This window comes from Rhineura floridana, chromosome 11 (assembly GCF_030035675.1).
Source record: "Rhineura floridana isolate rRhiFlo1 chromosome 11, rRhiFlo1.hap2, whole genome shotgun sequence".
NCBI classification, from domain to species: Eukaryota; Metazoa; Chordata; class Lepidosauria; order Squamata; family Rhineuridae; genus Rhineura; species Rhineura floridana.
The window spans coordinates 51,239,492-51,263,358 of NC_084490.1; the positions used below are offsets into that span (position 1 = coordinate 51,239,492).

The 23,867-nt window shown below is 41.1% G+C and overlaps 1 protein-coding gene across 7 annotated transcripts in view; it reads left to right on the forward strand.

Moving 5' to 3' along the window:
• The window catches only part of IKZF3 (IKAROS family zinc finger 3), a 68,970-nt gene extending 48,209 nt beyond the window's left edge, over nucleotides 1–20,761 (forward strand). For 4 of the 7 annotated variants that reach the window (XM_061589420.1, XM_061589421.1, XM_061589422.1 and 1 more), the window contains 2 exons: nucleotides 2,482–2,598; nucleotides 14,401–20,761. In XM_061589420.1, coding sequence (XP_061445404.1) covers nucleotides 2,482–2,598; nucleotides 14,401–15,116 — 833 coding nt within the window. In that variant the 3' untranslated portion in view covers nucleotides 15,117–20,761. Of the gene's footprint in view, nucleotides 1–887; nucleotides 1,073–1,367; nucleotides 1,782–2,226; nucleotides 2,329–2,481; nucleotides 2,599–14,400 lie in introns of those variants that run through there. The other 3 variants (XM_061589425.1, XM_061589423.1, XM_061589424.1) reach the window with 3 other exon arrangements.
• The last annotated feature ends 3,106 nt before the right edge of the window (nucleotides 20,762–23,867 follow it).

Genomic DNA, 23,867 nt, shown 5'->3' on the forward strand with positions numbered 1-23,867 from the left:
ACTTCATTACTTTTGAAGAGTAATTGTAATGTTTCCAGCATTACTTTTGCGCATTACTTAGAGGGGGAGCAGGGGAAGTCTTCTGCTCCTCTGATTTGTGAATAAAAATCATGTGCTTCAAATTGGGCTTCTGTGCAGCATTGTTCTTCCTTCATGCTCTATGGGTGCTTAGGAGGCGACAAGGGAGGAGGTGGAGAGCGAGACGGGATGGAGAAAACAATGGTTTAAAAATTGACAGGAGTGGAAGGAGAAAAGAGCTGGAAGCAATATATATATACAAAAAATGTGTGTTGGGGTATAATCATTGCTGGGGTGGGGTGAGGGGATGTGAGATTCTGTTATGCCATTCTGTTAATCTTACGGATAAAAAAAATTATTCTACTACCCTCTGTTTGTGTGTGCTTATTTTTAATGTTGTTTTAGGCTACTTAGATGTGCAGCAGCCAAAGCCAGCACCTTGTAGGTGTTTTTTAAAAGAAGTAACTGAAACGTAATTGTAGCAATTACTTTTGAGTAAAAGTAAAGTAATCAGTTACCTTCAGAGCAATTGTAATTGTAATGGTAATTACTACTTTTTGGGGGCCATGTAACTGTAACTGTAATTTATTACTTTTTAAAAGTAATCTTCCAAGCTCTGATTGTGTTTGCATTTTGACAAATTTGTAGGGCAGTACAATATCTCAGAGAGGAGTTCAGGTCTCCTGCTCCCCTGGTGCATTCACTATAGCTGCCCAATTTCCCTGCTTTTAAAAGTTTGATAGAAATATCTGTTGGCTAGGGGTACATTCTTAAACCGCAAGGTTTTTTGCCTCTTAGTGAATATGTATATATAGCAATATCTGTGATTTTTACTCCTCCAGCTTTACCTCAGCCACCAGAGCTGATTTTTCCACACACTCCGTCCATTCTCTCGTGCTGCCCCTGACAAGGCGCTACCTCTCTCACCCTTCCTCTTCAAAGCATAGCTCTTTCATGAAGCTTTTCACTCAACTACTTACACCTCATTTCCTACTGAAACAAACCCTGGGGCCCTCTTCAAATGCAGCTGCATAGGAGCCTCTTCTCCTTGGTGGTGAGAGGGATTGCTGTGTGTGAATGATGGAGCTACTTTGAGAAGGGGGCTGAATGCATGGGCCACTTTGCATACATATTCTTTCCTTGTCAACCCTGCCTTCATCCTTCCTGCCTTCTCTGTTATTATCACCTCCTCCAGAGTATAGGCTCTTTAAGGCAGAAAATTTCCTTAGGTGATTCTGTAAAGTGCTATGTGAATCATTGCTCTGTATAATTGTATTAATAAATCTAACAATCACTGCCTCTAATAGCAAACTCAGTTGGAGAGTGCCAACAGGATCAGAGGAGCTTGCTGGGTGGGGCAGGGAAGCAATGTTAGCTTCCCAGCAGGTGGGTTGCTGTTTCTTACTGGGAGAGAGCAAGGAGGAAGGGAGGCCAGCACAGTGCAAACATACTGGCAGAGCCAGTCTGGCACTCCTGCCAGCACACTTGCACCACAGCATACACCCCTCTTCTTCCCAGAAAGCAACAGCAACCCACCCACCAAGAAGCTAGAGTAGTGGCTCCCCTCCACCTGGCGAACTGCTTCTGAACAGGATTGCAACCAAAATGGGCCCATCAAGATACAAAAGAGGTCTCAGCATGTTTGGAAAAACCTCACGGTTTGCAGAAGTGCATAAATACTTAGTGGGGGGATGCTAAAGGATAAAAAAAGAAAACAAGATGCCATCAAGAACCCCAAAATAGCCCAACTAGGAATGAACATGGTAAGGGATCACAGAATGCTGAGTGTCTGTTGGGCTGGAATGGGGAATTGAATAAAGTATCTTGGAAGAGGGGATGGCTGGTTGGAACACTGAATAGGAGAACTCTACACTGCAATATTTTGTTGCAGGTCCCGTATGTAGCAGTAATGATGATAATAATACTGATGCCAATGCTAATACTGCTACTAATTATAAATCAAGAATGTTTCTCATGGTGAGGATGTCAAGGTTTCATCAAAGTGTTTTTTCTTAGCATATTAGTGCTACTATAATCAAAAGGCTGAATGTTCTTCTTATACATTTTTGCCTTTTAAGTGTTCGGGGCTGTTCTGCAGGTGTCTTGCAGTCTTACTCAAAATCAAATGGAAAGTTGGGCGGGCCAAGATCTCCCTCTGTGTTTCATAAACTACCAGGTCCAGACTGTTCATTAACAAGAGGAAGTGTACAATCAAGATGTTAATTCTGTGAGGTTGCTTTGTGAGTCTGAGAAATTGCATGATTTGGATGTTTTGCCCCTAGCTCTGCTGACCACAGGGGTGAAATAGAGGTATGAGAACAAACAACGAGAAGAAAACAACGGCTATACCACAGGTTCTCCTGGCTGAACTGTTGCAGGCAACTGCCTCTTCTAGCCTTCCCCGCTTCTTTTTCTACATCTCTCTTTTAAGCCTGATTTTTTTCTTTGCTTTTCCTCATCTAGAAAGCGTGGAAGGAAGGCACAGCAAAATCGAGATGGGGACCGAACGAGCCCTTGTGCTGGACCGCTTAGCGAGCAATGTAGCCAAACGGAAAAGTTCCATGCCGCAGAAGTTTATTGGTAAGAATGTGTTTTAAAATAAAATCACATTGGAAGGGTTGGTGAGAGTCGTACGTTTCTTCTGCACAGGCTGATTCAGAAGCTTACGTTTGTCAGATACAGGAATTAGTACCATGCCTTATACAGGAAGTTGCGTTCACATCCAGATCCCTGTGGGGCCCTGATGCACTTATGGTACCTCTTTGTTCCTGTTCTTCCCACGCATTTCAGTGAAGTGGGCAATTTTATGTGTGTTTCTTGGCCCATGCAGGTCTCTCCCTGAAATGATTACGAAAGCTCTTAAGGTGAAGGAGTAAGTTCTGGGTGCTGATTGGAACCCCAGAGCCTGCAAGAGAGCATTGGATTGATTTCCAGTAAAGTCATAGGCCCTTCTCCAGGTATATAGCCCAACTCCAGAGAAATGTGGCTCAGAAGGCACATAAACAGTGGGACTGTGCCATTGATATGCATGTGGATACTTAGTAGGCAATAGACAGGATTATGGCATCAGTTACCCCACTGCAGGATGCAGCCTAACAGAGTAGATATGATTTGCGGAAATGTATTTTAGTTGCCTGATGACCTATTAACTGATTAATTGATTAACAATCAATTACCTTTAACTGGTTAAAGTAGTTACCTATGCATATTTCCAAAATCTCAGTAAGTAGGTGATAATTTACAGTTGCTTAGAAGGGAAGACCTATAATTTTTCATTCTGTATTACAATTGTACATAAAGATCAAATAGTATTAAAAATAAGAAGCAATTGTGCCCTTCATTCACAGTCTCACTATTAAAATTTACACTTGCCAATGAAAAATAGCTCCTGCTGATTAGATTACTCTGCTAATTAAACCAATTAAACAATTGACCCCTAGTGTGTGTATGTTTGCACATAGATTGCTAATTGGGCCATTTTGTATACGTTGAGGACCCTATATGTTTGTGCTTGTGTGTCCATGCAGGTGCACACAAGCACATACATACACATATATGGTGGCTTTATAGGAGCACTTTCTTTTCGCTTTTAGTTTTACTGCTTTTAACATATTTTGAATATGAAATACCCACTGAGAACAGTTCTGATCATTTTTTTCCAGTAATTACTTTGCCAGGTTATTCCATAAATGATTAGTATTAATTAGTGCTAGTGTTTATAAGAAAATATGAATTTTGTTAATATTAGTATTACTGTTATAGCATAGTTTTTATATTGGCTTTTTAAAAAGTTTTTTTGTATGTTTCATATTTGGATTATTTTAAGGTTTTTATTTGCAAAACGATTTTATGCAGTTTAGTTAGATTACAGTTTTTAAGAGCAAAAAAAAAAATATTTGAAAGGCAAATTAAAAAAAAATGGACTCCTGTTCAAATAGTTGATTTGTTTTACCTATTATTATTTATATGCATATTATCTAAATCTCAGCTTAGAAGCCTTTACAGCAATTTAATGTGCAAACGCTACTACATTATTAGAGGGAAAGGGCATCATTAATTTTTGAGGGTGTTTGGGACATGGTGGATTTCTGTAACAGGATGAATAAGAAAATATTAACCCCTGTCCTTGCTGATTAAAATCTGTTCAATCATGGATAAACCTTTAGTTGATTAATTTACTAATTAAAGGCAGGTTTCCCAGCTTTTCAGCCATTCTTTGTAGCTCTGCCTTTAATAGCTGTCCCACACTAGCAACTGATTTGTATATCTCTGTGATTTACAAAAGCTTCACCAGCTGATTTTTGCAGGTCAGAACTGATGTTAAAGAGGAACAGGCCAGGTGTGGGTTTTTTTCTGGCCAGGTGCCAACCCTAATTAAAGCTTGAAGTCCTAGTGAAACCCTGGCCTCAGCGAGTCAGAGGCCACCCCTCCCCAGCAACCTTGTACCTACCATTACACAACAGAAACCAGTACCTTTTGGGTCCCAAGGACCCAATCTTCCTGTCTCTAACCTCTGTCTTTGTGTATCATTTAAAAACATTAAAATTAGTTTCAGTTCAGAGCAGGCAGACCTTTTGACTTTTTGCTTTGGACAAAAATGTCTGAAGCTAGGGCAAGGCTTGAACACTCTTACTCTGAGTCCAAGTTAAACAGGTACCTGCCATAATCTTATAAGCAGAACTCTGGTGCTGCATTTTATCTGATCTTGCTGCAGCGTCTTATGACTAATTGCCATTCTTTCTCTTTGTAATGCTTTTGAATAAAAATAAAGTTGACCTTAATCCCCCCCCCAACTCTGGGGGAACAATTGTTCACCATAACCACAGTGAGCTCTTTCAGACATTTACAAACAGGGCTAGTAGTCATATGTGGAAAAATGACTAGTGGTTGTTGTTAGTAACTTTTGCGCCTGCAGCAAGATCCTTTTCATACATTATGAACTAGCAACACTAGCCAAGTACAGTAATGATTATGAAAGTAGCCAGGCAATGCTTGTTTGTCACAGGGATTGATGGGTTTCACAGGGTTGAGGCCCCTTTACTCACCCACCAATGATCACATGGTTGAAAAGATCAGCTGGGAGATTGCTTATATGTCATAAGGGTTCAATAGAGCCAATGTGTATTGTGAATTAAGTTTTGGACTTAGACTAGAGAAACCCAGGTTCCAGTCACTGCTCTGCTGTGAAGCTCATTTGGTAACCTTGGGTCATTTACTGACTTTGAGCCTAACCTACTTTGGAGTGTTGTGTTGAGGATAAAATGGGAGAAGCCCTGTACACCACCCTGAGCTCCTTGGAGGCAGGTCAGAATAAAAATATAGTATGTTAAAATGTCAGAAGGCACCTTACAAGCACAAAGCATATCTGATATACATTGCTACCACCCTGCCTGGCCTGCTGCCCCCACTAAACCCCTCAGCAAATGCATCTGACCATTCCAAACTGGGGGAGTGGAGGAGATTGTATCCAAGCTGTCAATGTATTGCATAACCTTCTGCAACCTATTTCTGCACCCTTGCCCAGGAGGCACATAGGGCAAAAGCTCATCACTTGCCTGCTCTGGCCACAGATGGTTGTGTAGTTTCTTTTTTTAAAAAACTCTATAACCAAAGCAAGATCAATTCACACCTGTTCTCTGTTTCCCTCACCTCAGCTAACCTGCTCCGAGCACCAGAATGTACCACTGATTAGATGACAATCAGGGAGAAATAGAAAGGATGAAGAAGACCCTCAAAGGGGAAGTCCCCTTTGACTTTTTAAAATCTTAGTAGCCAGTTAAGCTTCACCACAGCAACCATTTTTTACCACAACACTATGTCAATCCTCAGGATGGTGTTCAACTAACTTTTTGCACTAGAGTTAGCACTTGTGTAATGGCTCCCTCTCTCCTCCCCCCCACACCTGCCCCACACCATCTCCAAATCTGCTCTGGGGGGTTGGGGGTGCCCCCAGAACAGATTTCTTGGGGGGAGATTCTTCCATTGCATAATGAAAAATCCTTTTGCTGAGGGAACTATCTACTTCACATAATGGTGAATACAACTCTTAGACTCTGCACTGCTGATGCTGCAGTTCAGCCCCCCCCCACCTTTATCTGTCCAAAATTAAGAAGTGAGGGTGCAGACTGTGGGGGAGTGAAGGGAGGGGGGATAAAAATCTGATTCCAGACCAAGCAAATACTCAGATGCCTAGACATAGCACTGTTCAGCTTATCTTTATCTTTATTAGTTGAACTTCTTTTTTTCTTGACACTTGACACCAGGGCTTTTCTTTGGGCTGATTCACACATGCATATCTATATCATTTCTTGCAATGGCTGGCTGAACGTGTGAGTTGATTTGCATTTTGAGATGATATAGAATGTTGTCTATTGTGATCCATTCATCTATGCAAGATAGGGATGGAATGATCTGACCATTTTGGTCCTCTCAGTGTCTCATATTTCTAATCTTAAATTCAGTTTTCACATTTCTGCAGCGATTTGCATTTTTTTAAAAAAAATCCTCATGAAAATTGTTCAGCATTTTATTGCAGATTTCTCCCAATAAATACATTTTATATGCAGTTTTGACTAATGTAAACACTTCGTGCAAGCAATGTATCCTAATATAATGCATTTTTGTATGTTATTTTCACCAACGTATTCATTTTGTGCACACTTTCCCCTAATATATGCATTTTTGTAAACATTGCTTGGATGGAGAATTGCATCTCAAAATTCGGAGAAGTGAGAATTTTATAAGATAGCTAAGTTTCAGTTCTCATATTGTTTTGGAAAGTGCGAATTTGATAAATTTGGTTTTAAATGCAAACTAAATTGAATTTCTCCCCCATCCCTAAATCAAGATCACTTCAAGCTGCCTTCTATCAAGTAGGTATGGGCGAGTATTTTGATCAAATGTCTGTACAATAAGAGCACCTGACCTTCACCTACAGCAGTAATTTCTGATAACATAATCTTCCTGGCAAGGCTAAGCAAATTTAAAATTTGAAGAGGTAGAGATGTCCCCAGACCTGATTTAAGTCCTTAATGAATGAAATAATTTTTTCTTATACCGTAAATTCTAGTACCTACACTAGATGCCCTCTTAGTGTTGAAGAATAGTGAATTTCAGTCCAGCAGCACAGCATCCTGGGAGGCTGACATGTTATCACATTGATTTTTGAATGTTGCCACTTATACCATCTGATTTATGTGCAGCTTATTCTTTTGCATAGAGATTGACCTACTTAAATCTGATAGTCTTTAAGTTGTCTCAAGAATTTTTGTTGCTTTTTCTGCAACAAATTAAAACATCTGCTCCTCTCGAATTTGTCAAGACAGGCACATGTTTGCAAAACATTTATTATACGAGTATATCACTTGGGAGCTAGAATTAGACAAAGCTTCCCCAATAAGTATATCTCAAGTAGCAAATTTGGGTTTGCCATTGCGTAATGTATGCAGCAGTCTTAAAAGGGGGCACAAATGTTGCTATACTGAATGTTCAACTAAGAAAACAAGGGCCATTTCACACATAAAGACCAGCAAACCCGAGCCTATGGATGGATGACACTCAGTAGGGACCTGCAGTCAATGACCAAGGCAAAGTATCTGTATGAGATATGTGTTTACAAACATATGCTTGTCACATTCACTCGTTACATGTTTTAGGTCAAGCAATGTGGCATCTAAGGAGTAGTTCACACAGCTGAATTACTTTAAGCAGTAGTGCACATTTTTCCAACAGCCATGATCATGAACAAAGGTGTGCAAAATCCATGTCATATTATTAGTATTATATTTTTATTCCACCTTTCAGTTCAAAGGTTCCCAGGTCGATGCCTAAAATGTCTCCCAGGTCATAGTCCAACACCTTAACCACTACACCACACTGGCTCTCATTAAAATATACAGATCCCTTTAAAAACAACCTCCATAAAGCTAACAATATAAAACAAATACTGAATTCCACATCTACAGTGGCATAACAAAGAAGGCCTTGCTCCACACCGCTGCCCCACAAACTGGATATCAGCAGAACTACAAGTAGGGACTCTCCCATAGATCTTAAGGCACAGGCTGGCAGATAATAGGGGAGACATGGTCATTCAGATGCTGGCTCCTTGTCTGTCTTCATCTGCTTGTGTACCCATGTACAAGATTGTGTGGGAAAATGCAACAATGTGAACTGAGTTGAGATGACACTTGCCTTATTGGGGCAAGATTTAGCTTCTCTGAGGTACAGGTTGGCAAGCAGTTTCTTGAAGAGTGGGTGAGAAAGAGGAAATACAGGGGTGTCTCACTGTGGCTGTTTTCTGACACTACGTTGTTGTCATTTTTTAAAATCACTGTGTGGTGATGTTTTGTAAAGTGTGACTGTTAAAAAGTGACTCATTCCATTTTATCCTCCAAGGCACACTCCCACCAGGCCCTTGTCTGACCTTAACTTGACTTCTCTTTAAGTGCTGGAGTGAAAAGTGGTTGAAGGAAGGGGCTTGATTCTCTCCCTAAGATCAGTCTTCCCCCACCTGGTGCCCTCCAGATGTTTTTGCCATACTGGTTATGGCTGATGGGAATTGTAGTCCAAAACATCTAGAGAGCACCACTTTGGGGAAGACAGACCTATATATTAACTCAAGGAGCAGAGGGTTGGATACCACCATGTGGATGATACTATTAAGAGTCCACATGGGTAATTCTTTGTGGGATCTTGTGCTTGTTCTTTGCGCAAAACAAGGGTGATTAGCTGGTACAGAAACTTGGGCCTAGTCTCTACACTTGCAGCAAAGTATGGTGGGAATGAGGTGATAGATTCCCGAATCAATAGACAGAGATGGTAGACTGTGCATCTTCAGACTGCAGAATATCCTCTAATGCTAAAATATGAAGAAACAAATTAGCTGTACTCCTTTCCTGCCCTGCTGGTTTTCTACATAGAAGAATCCCCTCCCCATAAACATTGCTTTATGGAAGTATTAAAAAATGTCATTCCCCACATGCAGTCTCGAGTAGTATTGTCCATTTTACCATCTTATGACTCTACCATCTCAGAGCTTCATTAGACATTACGTGACATGGAGCTACCAATATGACAGCTTTGTGTGTTGTCATGGCTGACAGCCACCTGTGTGAGGGAAGGGCAGAGTAATGAGCTGAGTGACAGCATCACTGTTGTGCATTGTGTTTTCTTTGGCATTATGAGGAAGAGGACACCAACACAGACAAAATGACTTTACCAGGATATGTATCCTACTCAAACCCGGCGACCAAGAATTCCAGGATCGGCCGACCCAGTGGTGGCCTAACTATCTTTGCCTCCTCTGCCTTGGCAGCGGTAATTACCCAGCTCCCGCTAACACTTCCAAGCTTTATGCAGGCCCTAAGGCTACAGGGACTATGGGTCGGTCCAGTGATATGTATCAATATCTATTTACCCCCCTCATATCACCTATCCAATCAATGGGTTAGGTTAGATGAGGCCCTCTCCCACATAGAGACACGGTTTCCAAATGATAAAATTCTCCTACGTGGAGACTTCAATGCCAGAATAGGTAACTCCTGGCCATTTAATACCAATACTTCCAATCAGGACCCTTTTACTTACTCCCTGTTTCCACATAAGCCCCTTCAAGACTCAAAATCGAATAAACAAGGCCCCTTCCTAATAGAATTTGCTTCAGCACATCTGTTGGAAATTTTAAATGGCTCTATATACGATCTATCTATGGGCTCATTTACTTTCCGGACATCACGCGGTGCAAGTCTGATTGACTACATTTTGGTCTCTCAGACGCTGCTGAAGGACATCATTGATTTTAATGTTAATCCCAGGATTGAGAGTGACCACTTTCCTCTCTTACTTAGAATTAGAGCTCCCACGACCAGAATTTACTATCCCTCTCCAATGGAGTCAGTGGATACTGAAAAAAGAATCTATTGGACAGATAGGAGGCGTGCATCTCTCGCACTCCTATTCCAGAGCGACACATTCCAACTAATCCGCCTGGAGGTCCTGAATGAAACCCAGGACCCCATATCGGCATTTCAAACAGTCCTATCCTTACTTAGGCCCCATATGACCCACAAAAGCAATGGCATCCAAAAAAAACCCCACGTATGCGCCTGGTTTGATAAAGAATGCAGAGAAGCAAAAAAAAAGCTTATGGAAGTATTAAAAAATGCCATTCCCCACATGCAGTCTCGAGTAGTATTGTCCATTTTACCATCTTATGACTCTACCATCTCAGAGCTTCATTAGACATTACGTGACATGGAGCTACCAATATGACAGCTTTGTGTGTTGTCATGGCTGACAGCCACCTGTGTGAGGGAAGGGCAGAGTAATGAGCTGAGTGACAGCATCACTGTTGTGCATTGTGTTTTCTTTGGCATTATGAGGAAGAGGAGACTAAGAGATGCAGAGCAGCAGCAGATCCATGTCTCTCATAACATCTAGATGATCTTTGAAATGGTAAAGCCCTGAGGTGGCAAAATGGGCTACACCATCTTAGACAGTTGACAGACAGGCAGGGGATCATATTTTTGAATGCTTGTTGGGGCAGGGGGAAACTCTGCAAGTAGAAAGTAGGCCTAAAAGGAGTATCTCCTTGATGCGCTAGCTTTTTATTTGTATGGAAATGGGGTTATATGTGGGGGGGGAATGGCACCTCCCATTTGCAGTTCTGAAGAGGTACAGTATAGATTCTCCCCTCATTAGGGATGGGAGAGAAATTTGATTTAGATCACATTACAGGTGAACCTGCCTAATTCACACTTTTGGAAACTACACAAACCAACACACACCAACCTTCAAAATTAAAAGTTTTCTGAATTTTGCAGTGCAGTTCTCCAGCCATGCAAGGTGTACAAAAATGCAAATACTGGGGTAAAGTGTCCATATTAGTTGACAATAGCATAGAAAAAATAGTTTTTTAAGGAAAATTGCTTTGCAAAAATGTGCATATTAGGCAAAGTTGCATACAAAAATTAAGATAAATTAGCACTAAAATGGTGATGAATATTCAGAACTTCATTTTTAAAATTCACAAATTGATGTGGAAATGTGGAGAACTGAGCTTAAGATTGGGAAAATGAGCAATTGAGAGAAACCAATACTGTCAGATTTGCACAACCCTAAACCTTATCCTGCTTAATGTGGAGGGTAGACCTACTCAAATTGTTCTACATATTGCAAGAATGAAGTGGTAGTCTGAATTGGTGGAATTCTGGACTGTTAACATCAGACTGCAGGTGGCAATGGCATTTTTAAATGCTGCTCACATAAAAAAAACACCTTGCATGTAGTAAGTGAGCACAGCAGAGGGAAAGATGTAAGCCACTGTTCTTAGTCATCCTTAATTGAAAAACAAGGTGGGGTGAGTGAACTGTACTGAGCCACCCCAGGTCAGTGAAAAACATTAACTGAAGAGGGAAATCATTCAAATGATGTCCATAACTCCATATCCCCCAAACAATGTTGTAAACATGTAGGGGTCCTGGTGGGTTTTTTTAATCCCATGTTCTTGATCACAGCTGAAATTGCTCCAAAGTTTTCTGGGTCACTTTGTGGTTTGCCACCTGCACTTAATTCACATGAATGTATACAGCTGCTGCTGCTACACAATTAAATGGATTGGATTGATGCAAATGAGCAGGTGGAAACCATAATTCCTATATGTCCTATTTTTTACTTGGTTACTCAAACCTTTCCAGTTTAGGGTGTGCCGCTGGGTGGAAACATTTCAGCCCCCTACAGTCTCTTTCCTGACCAGGTTTCTGCATAGATACCACATGTGGACCTTTTCTGTGTTAGTTGTATCTTTGTGGAAATGTTGCTGTGGGGGGATGACAGAGTGAACACTCTGGGTGTGCCCCATATCCTTTCTCTCTCAATGTGTCCCTGTAATCTAAGCAGGCCTAGCCCCACACTGGAAAAGAACTCTTTAATTGAAGATGCCTTACTGCAATACTCAGTGCTTTAACTAGGTCTGGACTCTGTGCTGAATGTTCACCTGATTTGATTTTAGCATTGAAAACATACCTTTTCCGGAAGGGGGGGATATTTCACACAATCCCCCTAAACCACAGGATCAGTCCAGCCATAATTACCTTGATTTCAATGGGAGAGTGTTAAGTACTTTCTTAAATTTCTCCCATTGAAATAATTAGGTCTTAAAAGCACTGAACTTGGGTGGAGTGTGTGCCAGATATTTACCTTTTACATGCCTGTTCATTGTCTCTCTTACCAGCTGTTTTTGGTGTCATTTCTTCCCCCTTTCATATCTTCCCCCCTCCATATCGCTTCTTCCCACAGATCCCAACCAATAAGGAATCATGTAGAAATCTGAATGACATTTCAGTGCTATGTAGCCAATCACATTTCACTGTGGGATGGTGTCACTGAGGGCCAACAAAGGTCAGGAAATTGAAAACGTTTATGAAATCATCTCCTCCTTTTGGCTCTGCCCTATTTTTAATCTACAAGAGGAGAAGTACTCAGCTGAAATATCCAAAGACAGAAGCCAAAGGCAATGGGAAGAGGCTACAACTGAATTTTAGACCAAGGAGGGATCCAAGAGCATCTTTCTTAGAATTACTAACTTGTAATTCAATATTACTGAATCTTCTAAGCAGGATTAAGGCCAGTGTGATGCCTGGAGGAGGACAGCAAATCGGTATGAGCTTGGAAAAGTTACTTTTTTGAACTACAGCTCCCATCAGCCCCAGCTAGCATAGCCACTGGATTGGGCTGATGGGAGTTGTAGTTCAAAAAAGTAACTTTTCCAAGCCTATAGGCCTGTTTCAACCATATGGCAAACATGGCAGAATATAGATTTTACTGGTTTTCCCAAACCCATTACTGTTTATCTAGTAGGACTCAATTTTACTGGTCAGACCAATAAAATACTTTCTGATTAGAAACCCTCATGTTTCTCCATTCTAAATATTTCTCATAAGGTCCATGAGAACAGTTTCCTCTTTTTAACATGCCAAATATATTTTTCCATAGCCAAAATGAGAAATGTAATATATATTGTGCAGAGGCAAAAACAATGCTCACACCCCTGTGCAAAATAGTCAGCCTTCTATAACTCAGCCATTCTTCATTGAATTTCTCTGAAATGTGGCCAGAAATATCTAATCATCAAGAAGATTCACCATGACAAATTTCATACTGATAGAACAACTTGCCTTAAATGTATGGTAAATAGAATATTCAGGCTTCGTAAAGATAGAATGCCAAAATACATCAAAATAAATCCTTCGGATGAATGATATATCAAAAAAGCCGGTTCCCAACATTCTGCCACATTCAAATGCCACCAAGGAGCAACAATAGCCAAGGCAGAACTGTGCAGATGAATGGGTGGAGCTATGCACATTACAGCAAGCTTGGGACTTAATGGCTGGGGTTATCACTATCCCAGTAGTGTCTGTAAGGGTCAAAGGTAAAATGCTGCATTGAGGACACTATTGTAGTGATGGCAGCATCTTCTCTCTATCCCTGAAACCGAGTTATGAGGCTGCACTGGTGGTTCCTACAGGGGACTGCAGTTTGTAATTGTAATTGCAAGTCTGCCATAATGATGAGTATTTTCATCATATTCAAGAGTTCAAAACAAGAATCTGAAAACTTTGAGCATCCCTTGAGAAACGCAGCTAATTTTTTTCCTTGATTCATCTTTTCTAGAACTGGCATTATGAGTCATAGACAAATGTCATACTGCGGGGATTTTTCTTCTTTTTAAAATTCCTTTTAACTATCAGATGGATCATGAGATTGGCAGAGAGCCGTCAGCGCATTCTCAAGCACATTACTAAAGAAACGTGAGTGGTTGGTTTCAACCCCATCCTCAGAACAACCTGGCGAGTTTCATGGTCCTTGAGTCATAGTACTGCCAGTGATAAATATCTCAAGAGTTTGACATTCAAGTTTCTATCCTTTAGCACAGAGGGTTTTAATATGAAGAACTCCATTGTCTGCTGCACATGAAAATGTTGGTCATCTCAACAGATTTCCATTGTCTGTGCCCAGGACTGAATGGATTCTGTGATTCCACCATAGAAGTGCAGAATTCAGTAGCTACAGAATCTCAGCTTTGATTTTGTCTTTTTTAAAAAAAACTTTCTAGTCCTTAAGATAGGCCTGAAAGTGTTCAGGGAATGCTGGTGAAAGGAGCTGGGGGAGGTATGGGGGGAGTAGAACTTCCAGTAGTCTAAGGTGAAGCCTCAATGCCTTTTCAGCCATCATGTGTTCCTGTTAATGGTGTTTTATGTTTTAATGTTGTACACCACCCTGAAGTTTTTTGATATGCTGGTATAGAAGTACTTTTACAAATAAATAAAGCTGTTTTAGACTTCACCTTGTAACTTCCTCAAGTGTCCTCCTGTCCCACAGGTGAGAAACGCTCCAGCTTTGAAGTGAATTACAACCCTAGCTTTGTGTACGAGAAGGAGAGGGATGCCATGCTACAAGGATGCCTGCTGGATCAACAAGCCATGAACAATTCCATTGGCTACCTTGGTGCAGAAGCACTGCGCCCACTTGTGCAGACCCCAACGGCCCCAACCTCTGAGATGGTGCCTGTGATCAGCAGCCTGTACCCCCTTGCACTCACCCGCTCTGAAGTGGCCAATGGGAACCCACAGGAAATGGAAAAGAGCCACATCCAGCTGAGAGATAAGGCCGTATCTTCTGACAGAGGTCTTTCTCCAAACAACAGTGGCCAAGATTCCACAGACTCAGATAGCAACCAAGAGGAACACCAGAGTCTTGCCTACCATCAAAACCAAGTGGTCTCTCCTCCTTTGCAGGCCCGTAATGGGCTTCTGGCCTACAAGGAACACCCCAGGTCATATGAGATCTTCAGGCCGCCAGTTGTTTGTCCTCGTGATGTCTTGAAAGTCTTCAACAAGGAAGGCGAACCCATTGGAGTCTATCGATGTGACCACTGTCGCGTCCTCTTCCTGGATTACGTGATGTTCACCATCCACATGGGATGCCATGGCTTCCGTGACCCTTTTGAGTGTAATGTGTGTGGCCACAGGAGCCATGACAAATATGAGTTCTCCTCCCACATAGTCCGTGGCGAGCACAGAATGGGACTCAAATGAGAGCAGAACTTCTCAGTCAGTTTCTGGAAGACTTGGTGCACATCTACACTGTAACCTAAAACCAAGTTTGAGTATGGTGTGGCTTCTTCCAAACAGCCCTGAGGGGATTGTAACTTTGTAAAGATGCTGTGGATATTTTTTAAAGATTTCTTGCCTGCATAGATCTATGGTCCCTAGTGTTCTTTGACTAAGAACCAGGGCAGTTTAAAAGTAGTTTACATTTGTAATGTAATCATCTCTTACATTATTATTTTTTATAGAAAATGTGGAGAAATAGTTTCAATATTTTTCTGTACCAGTTGTAAATGAGTTAGGCCAGATGGGCAGAGAAGCTGTGGGCCCTCTCAATGTTGCTGAACTGCAGCTCCCATCATCCCTGACCATTGGCCGTGCTGTCTGGAGCTGATGGGAGTTGGATTCCAGCAGTGTCTGGAGGGCCCACAGGTTTCCCAGCCTTGGGCTAGGCCCACATTTGCACTGCAGACTGAAACTGTCATGATGCTCCCCCCCACAACAGTGCTTAATTTCTAAAAAAAAAAAGGGGGGGAGTTGTCAGTGCTTAGTCTCTAATATTAAGTGTATGGAGGTGGCTGGACATGTCCTGTGGTGATTGGAAAGTGCTTTGTGAAGGCTCAGAAATGTTGCTCTTTATCATTTATTCATGTATTCCAAGACCCAAGGTCAGCTGATATAATCTGCAGAGTGAACTAAGAAAGTAGCTTTTCCACTTCATGATGGAAGTGTTATAGCAACAAAGGAAGCTGCCTTTTATCAGGTCACGCTGTTTGTCCACCTTGCCTGTTTTTGTAGGTCTCAGGCGGAGGGTCTTTCACATTCCCCACTACCTGATCCTTTTTTTTCAACTGGAAAAAATTGAAGCTGGGGCCATCTGCTTGCAAAGCATGTGCTTCCACCATGGAGCTATAGAGACCCTGTCTGGGGGAGCTGCATGCTTGAATGGCTCACCATATACACACAAAATAATTCCCTGTGCATAGAATGGTATCATGCCAGAGACAAGGCTAGACTACAGCCCATCTCCCTAACATGCTGTTTTTCTGCGGGTGGAAGCGTTTTCTGTGGGAGATCAGTCAGTCAGTCTGGTGATCCCCTCCCCACCTGCCTGCTGCCTGAAGTGGTACCGTCCAGGGAAAGCTTTACCATTACATTCTTCTCTTGGGGCCCTGGCAATGAATAGGGTTCTTGGGCTAAGAACACCACAATCTGTGCCTCAAACTGAGCCCTATTGTATTTCTTTAAACAGATAATTCTCAATGCCGCAGTTCCCAGTGCTCCTTAGTGAGGAGGGTGCCATTGCCATTAAATCAGCTTGTTTGTAGTGGAGATGTTACTTTAATCCCTGTTACCAGCAAAGATATAAAAGTCGTCCTTGTAGCACTAATAAGCCTTTTTTAAAAAGTCTTGCTAACAGTCTGTGGTATTTCCATCCAAGCATGCATGCGTGTTTACATCTCCTGCTCTCAAACCTCTCTCTTTCAATTCATACGTCATTCTTCAGGAGCACCTCCATTTCTGGACATCTCGCTGGTCCTGCACATTTAGGGTTGTCAGCTTGTGATTTTAGATAATACTGATCCCCTCCTTTAAAGAGCCAGAAGGCAGAGCTAATGAAGAACGTGGCAAATCAAGGGATGGTGTGTGTGGGGGGGCTCAGCAAGGTGAGGACAGGATCTGGTACTGAGTAGATGTTAGAGCTTAGTCACCTTCTTAGACCCCAGTACTGCTTAGCAGACAAAACACTGATTTACTGGTTGGACCAGTAAAATACTAATTGGCTGCCCTGAGTGACTATCGTTATCTATAAAAGTGCAATCCTGTACATGTCTACTCGGAAGTCAGGAGGAATGGATCTGTTACTTTCAGTTCTCTCCGTTTCTCATTCTCCCAGTCTTAAATTCAGTTCTCTGCATTTCTGCAACAATTCATGATTTTTAAAAAATCCTCATGAAAATTCTTCTGCATTTTAGTGTGAATTTTTCCTAACGAACACATTTTTAAGCAGTTTTGACTAATACATTTTTACAAGCAGTTTATCCTAATATAATGCATTTTGTATGTTATTTCCAGTAAAGTATTCATTTTTATGCACACTTTACCCTAATATTTGCATTTTTATAAACATTCTTTGGTTGGTGAACTGCATTGCAACATTCAGATAAGGGTGAATTTCAAAGGACGGCTGTGTTTCAGTTCTCATATTGTTTCAGAAAGTGCAGATTTGATAGATTAGGCTTTAAATGTAAACTAAATTGAATTTCTCCCCATCCTTACTCAGAAATAAATCTGATTGAGTATATACCAAAGGCACAAATCCCCTTGCTTGAAAAGGGTGTGTGTGTTTGTCTTGTGTTGATAGCATGGCTAGTTACAGAAAGTTGTGAATATATATAAAATATGTATTTTAAAAGTTGCAAGAGATGCAATTTAATCCTGAGTATAATCAAAGTGGTAGGGCTGTAGCCACTGGAGAAGCAAGGGTCTGACCCCTTGGCCATATTCCAGGCCCATTCTTTGAAGTGTTTAACTTTAATTTAAAAAGTAAGCCTCCTGTTTTTACTAATGAAAAGCATGCAGGCAGTCATTTCTTTTCAGTTGAAGTTGCCAGACTTTCAATCATATTAGGCTACCTTATGTTCTGGAACTTATATCCGAGTTCTGCCCCGTTAGGCTCTCTCAAAAACAAAATTTCTGGCTATAAGCCAAAGAGTGGGTCTTTGGGCCTTAATGAATCTTGGTGCCTCCTGCCCCAAAAGACAAAATCTGGTTTTGGTGGAGAAATTAAAAAAGAATCTGAAATTAATGATTACCACTCAGTTTCACCTAAATTGAAATTTTGAGACATAGAGGCTTCTGCTGGGGCAAAATGGCAGAGGAATTTTGAAAGAGCAGAAAGAGTTTTAATGATTAGCCAATTTCTCAGTGGGAAAGATTCAGAGCATATCCTGCCACTGTTACTGTTGCCTAATGTGAAATTTCAAAGTGTATTTGAACGTTCCAGCGAGGGTAAAACATTCAAGGGATTTTGAGGACAGCAAAATGTGTTTATAAAAGTCTAGTAAGCCTTCTCGCCAGAATGGGGGAAGCCCTGTATACGCTTGTAAATCTTCCTTGGGAATTGCTGTTGCCTCTGCTGGGAGGCAGGCCTCACACTTTGAGACCCCTTGGCAGATTGAAGCCTCCACTGTTTTGTGATAACAAGCCATCCAACTGTGCTACCTGACTGCTGGAGACGGAGGAGCTGAGGGTTCCACCACCTTCCTTTGGGTCCTGTGAACATCCTCTGCATGAACATTGCTGCTTCTGACAAAAGGCTACTTGTGACTGTTACTCTTCTGAAGCCAGTGTGCTGGCTGGCATGTTTCTGCTTTAAAAATAGGCCTCTACACCTGTTCTGTAGGTTTTTTGTGGTTTTTTGGATGATGATGAGAACTTGATATCAAGTTTGTTGGGTGTGTTTGTTTCCAAAAAGTGTTGTCTACAATGTAAAATGATTGATTTATTTTAATACAATATGCTTTTTCAGTATCCGTGGCTATGTATATTTTACTTACTTTCCCTCCCAAGATAATGAAGGGGAAGGCAGGCACCATTTGTGGACTGAACAGGAGCACAGCATCCTGAGCCAGCAAGTGTAATCCATGTATGGATGGATTTGCTCTATAGTGTGCAAAATCACTTGGGGTGCTTCCAGACTCCAGAGTCAGACATAGGTGGCTTCACAACATCCAATCACTACTGTTCTGCTTTAAGCTGGAAATGGAGTAGTGACTCTGTTTCCAGCATTTTGGAATCTAAACAACATTTTGTAGCCTAGTAGGCAGTCCCTCTTTTCCAGCTCCAAATGTTGTTACCCGGGGGGGGGGCAGTTTTCATTGGTGCCATGGTGTGAGAGGAAAATGTTAAATATGCTCTCTTCCACATTGTTGTTGCACTCCTAATTGTGAGCCCACCCACTGCTATTTTGGGAGGGGGAGAAGAGAAACAGATGGATCACAGACCACTTGACTGAGTGTGTCACATGTAGTTCGACCAGCCTTCCCAAACCTGGTGCCCTCCTGATGTTTGGGACTACAACTTCCATGATCCCTGGCCATTGGCCATGGTGGCTGGAGCTGATGGGAGTTGTAGTCAAAAAAATATCAGGAGGGCATCAGGGTTGGAAAGGCTGAGTTAGACCTTTTGGCTGCCTACTGAGTTCAGGGATGAGGCAAGATTTGAGCTGTGGACTTCCTGGCTGGCCTACACTCATAGCACCTGGTATATTACACCAGCTTTTTAAAGTTCACATGGAATGCCCATTTCCCAGTCATTGTGCTCTCTTGGATTGCCATCAAAAAGCAGCAGGTGCATCTAGGGATCAGGGCTTTTTTAAAAGGAAAATTTGGAACTTTACAGTGGTATGTGATTGTAATTTATGCTACAAGTCAACAATGCATTTTCCTTGTGTCTGCACATATTTGTGGCTTAGAGTCACTTTCCATGACTGGGCATTTGACAGCACGGATGCAGAAGAGTGGCTTATTAGATCTTCACACCAGAGGCATCATTAATTCCAAACAACTACAAACCCTGTCAAGAGTAGCAGTGGAGTCTGCAAGCAGTGTCTTTAAGAAAGGGAGGAGAAATGGGGATGATTGTGGTCTGAGGTTCACTTTTCACATTATTATCAGCCACTTTTTATATCAGCTAACATAATACAAGTCTTGCATGAATTTTTGAGCTGCACAAACTTTCTTTTGGAACTGTACCTTCTCATCCTAGAACTGTACTTTTTGAGGCTGGTTGTTGCACGCTTTTAACTAGCCGTGCTAGGGGTTTTCCAGGTTAACAATTGCATCTTCCAGAAAGGGCATACTTTTCGGAAGAATGTATACACATCTGAACCAGTTCATAGAAAGGTGAAGGCTGTTGCATAGGGTTGTAAAATCCAAAGAGTTGGAGGGCCAAATTCCCCACCCAGCATATGCCTGAATTTTTCACCTAAAAGTGTGTTCCATCCCCATCTGATGAACATCGATTTTGCAGACTCCTCTTCCCTACCTTAACCACCCTCTGCACCCCAGCTGTTCCTCTGCCTTGGTTAGTCTCTTCTCATCCCTGAGAATTTGCCCTGCAGCCTTTTTCTCTTGTCCTTTCCTGTCAGCCACGTTGGCCCAATCTGTGCCTTAAACCACCCACACACTCTTTCTGGCTCTGAGTGAGCCAGCAACCACCGGAAAGGTGAGAAGTTAGGTCCATGGTTATTTTTTTTTAATTATTTGAATAGGTTTTCACAGCCCTTAGAAGACACTTTTCTATCATTTGCAAAGTGAGGAGGAGGGAAGATTCAAGCAACACACAACATTCTTTGCCTTCCAGCAGGTGCAGTCTTATTTTGGATTTCTTCCTCTGTGTAGCAGACATAACACAAGGGAATTAATTGTTTAAATCTGGGCGGGGGGGCGCTTAGGATGGAGGCAGACAATAGTTTAAGATAGTTGCCAGTGGAATGACAGAAATATCATAAGAAAACTCATAATTCAGTGGGTTAGAGAGCTCATACTTTGCGAGAAGGTCCCAGATCCCTTGAATTTCCATCTTGAAAGGATCTTAGAGAGGATGGCCACTTACACACCACTGAAAGAGGACCCAGATTTGCATAATATTTTATATGCTTAGATGCAGGTTTAGAAATAATTAGTATAGGTTAAATAGGAATATAGCACATGTCACCATAGAGGGAAAGAGTATGACCAGGTGAACCCAATGTGTCTGTGGTCCATCTGTTTATAGTCAACTTCAAGGTTGCAGCTCTCCCTTCTTAGGGTTATTATTTTTAAATTGGACTTGGACTTGACAGTCCTTCAAATATTATCATCATTAGTAGTAGTTATTGTTATAGTTGCTTTTATTATTACCTGCACTTCACCAGCAGGTCCCAGAATGGGTTACAACAATTTAAAATTCAATATTAAAAACAGTTAAAACAAATTACAGTCACTGGAATAGGGTGGGTCCTGAACACACATATCTCTTGGCAACCCCCTGCCTGGAATGCCCTTGCCTGCCTTTTAACATGGCTGCTCCAAACTTCCTTACAGACTTGACCACTACAGAGAGAGGTTTGAGAAATTAGTAAGAGTTAAAAAGATTCTCTACCCTTTCCTGACTACCCTGTGAGCTGCTATAAACTCACTTTGACAGCCAACCCAATTCCAGTGAGTAATATCTGACAGAGAGAAAACACACATAGTTTGAGCTACCTTCATGGGCAGTAGCTTGGGAACAACAGCAACTGAAAACACACTTCCCAGTATGTGAATTCTCTTTTATCACTATTGGGCAAGAAAAAACCCATCATGCAACCAACAAGGTGCATCATCAGTGGGTTTAAGGGGGTTGAACTGAGCACATGGAACCACTGTTGTTGCATCTATGGGTGTAAGGGAGTGAGGCCAGAGGTAAATGAAATGCAAATAGAAAAAGAAAAAGACAGTGATGATTTCCTAAATGCAATACTCTACTAACCACAGCAAGATTCCTATGAGTAAGGCAGAAAACTCAGGATCTTACCCAGTCAGCTTTCCCAACCAAAACTAAAAAAATCCTGTCAGCCTGTCAGCCAAGGTCACAGAAATCCCCATGCAGTACAACCTTACCCAGGGACTACAGTTAGTGCAGAATGCTGTGGCATGATTGCTGACATGAGTGAGACCATATCAGCACATAATATCTTTGCTCTGAAATCTGTACTGGTTGCGGATTTGCTACCAGGCCAAGTTCAAGGTGTGCTTTCCATGTTACGAGTTCCACACAGTACTTGTTCTGCTCTTGTAATAAATTGATCCTTTAGTGTGGCACCATCTATATTTTGGAACTCCCTGCCTATTGACATTAGGCAGGTACCTGCATTGTACTCTTTTCAGCACCTGCTAAAAATATTTCTGTTCAGGCAAGCCCATCCAGGCATGTAGAAGCTTTTAACGCATTGTAGATTTTATTATTTTGAATGTTTTAAATACCTGTCTTTAACTGTTTTTCTTAATAATTTCATTGTTTTAATTCCTTCTGTAAACTGCTTTGAGATTTTTTTACAATATACTGGCATATAAATGTTGTAAATAAAAGACATAAATAAATTTCGGAGTCACTGTGGCCCTTAGGTCTCTTTCCTCTTTTTAGAAGAAAGGAATCTGCCTTATACTGACTTAGGCCATTTGGTACCATCTAGCTCAGTATTGGTGACATGGACTAGCATTAGCTCTCCAGAATTCCAGGCAATAGTCTTTTCCAGAGATTGGATTTTGGACCTTTGCATGCAAAGCATATGTCCTCCCACTGAGCTTCCCTTGTTTAAAAAAGTATATTTTAAATTTGTTATTTTCAATTCACTAATGAATGTACAGCACACGTAGGGCAGATCCACACCATTCATTTAAAGCACATTCAACACACATTTGAAGCATATGAATCCCAGCACAGAATCATGGGAACTGTAGTTTGTTAAGGGTGGTAGGAACCATAACTGTAAAGGGGAAACTATACATTCGAGGATTCTTTGGGTAAGTCATGGACTTTAAAGGCAAGTTGAACACACTTCAAATGTATTGTGTGGATCTACTTCATAAACTTTGCCTGGATGTAAATCATTTTAATTATTTTTTTAAAAAATGGAAATCAGCTACAATGCTTACTGGGTGACCATGGGCTACTCATCACCTCTCAGTTTAATCTGCCCCTCAGAGTGAAAACAATAGAGGGGGACCATGACCACCCAAGGACGAAGTACACACTGTAGAGAAAATAATAGTGTACAAGCATAGTGTGAAATCAGATGCTTATCAGGACATATTATGAAGAAATATTAATATAAGCATGACTATCAAATATGTTTATTATTTACACAACCTGTAAATATATTTATAGTGCAATCCTATGCATCTTTACCCAGAAACAAGTCCTAATGTATTCAGTGGGGCTTACTCAAACATGGAAGCATGCATAGAACTGCAGCCTCAAGTGATAAGGAACTTAACTCACCCAACCCAAAATTCAGAATCATGCCGCTTTAAGTTGTTTTGCAACCATTTCATACTTGTTTTATGGTTATTGGATTTTAAATGGATTTAGTTCTCGTTGTGAGCTGCCTTGGTTTCCAACCCTACCTCGTAGGGATGTTGCAAAGATTCCATATACACACACACAGGAGATCTAAAAACACATACATCCCATATAATAGTTTATTGTCAAAACTAGTTGATAATTGCAGAACATTAAAAAAAATCAGTATTAGTTTCCTACAAAAAAAAAGCAGTGATGCCTAGGTAAATCCTGCCTAATTACTTTAAAAATAGGACTGGAGAGGGGAGAGAAAGATTTACAGCACAAACACAACCCTTTGCTATGATAACTCAAAAGTCCCATTGATTTACAGCACAATCCTAACCATGTCTACTCAAAAGTAAGTCCTATTAAATTCAATGGGGTTTATTCCCGGTATGTGGGATTAGAATTGCAGGTTTACCCCCAGAAAATTGAGTATAGACTTAAAGTTTCATACTGAGAAGGTTTTCAAAACAGGTTATGAATTAGACAAATAAACTGCCTTCTTTAACAGCCCAGGAAAATATAGACAAGTTGCATATACACTTCTTTTAAATTTCTATTCAAAAATTATTTGAAAGATACAATTCATAATATTCTAGTTTTGAAAGTAGTTTAAAAACCCTGCATGTACACTTTTATTATAAC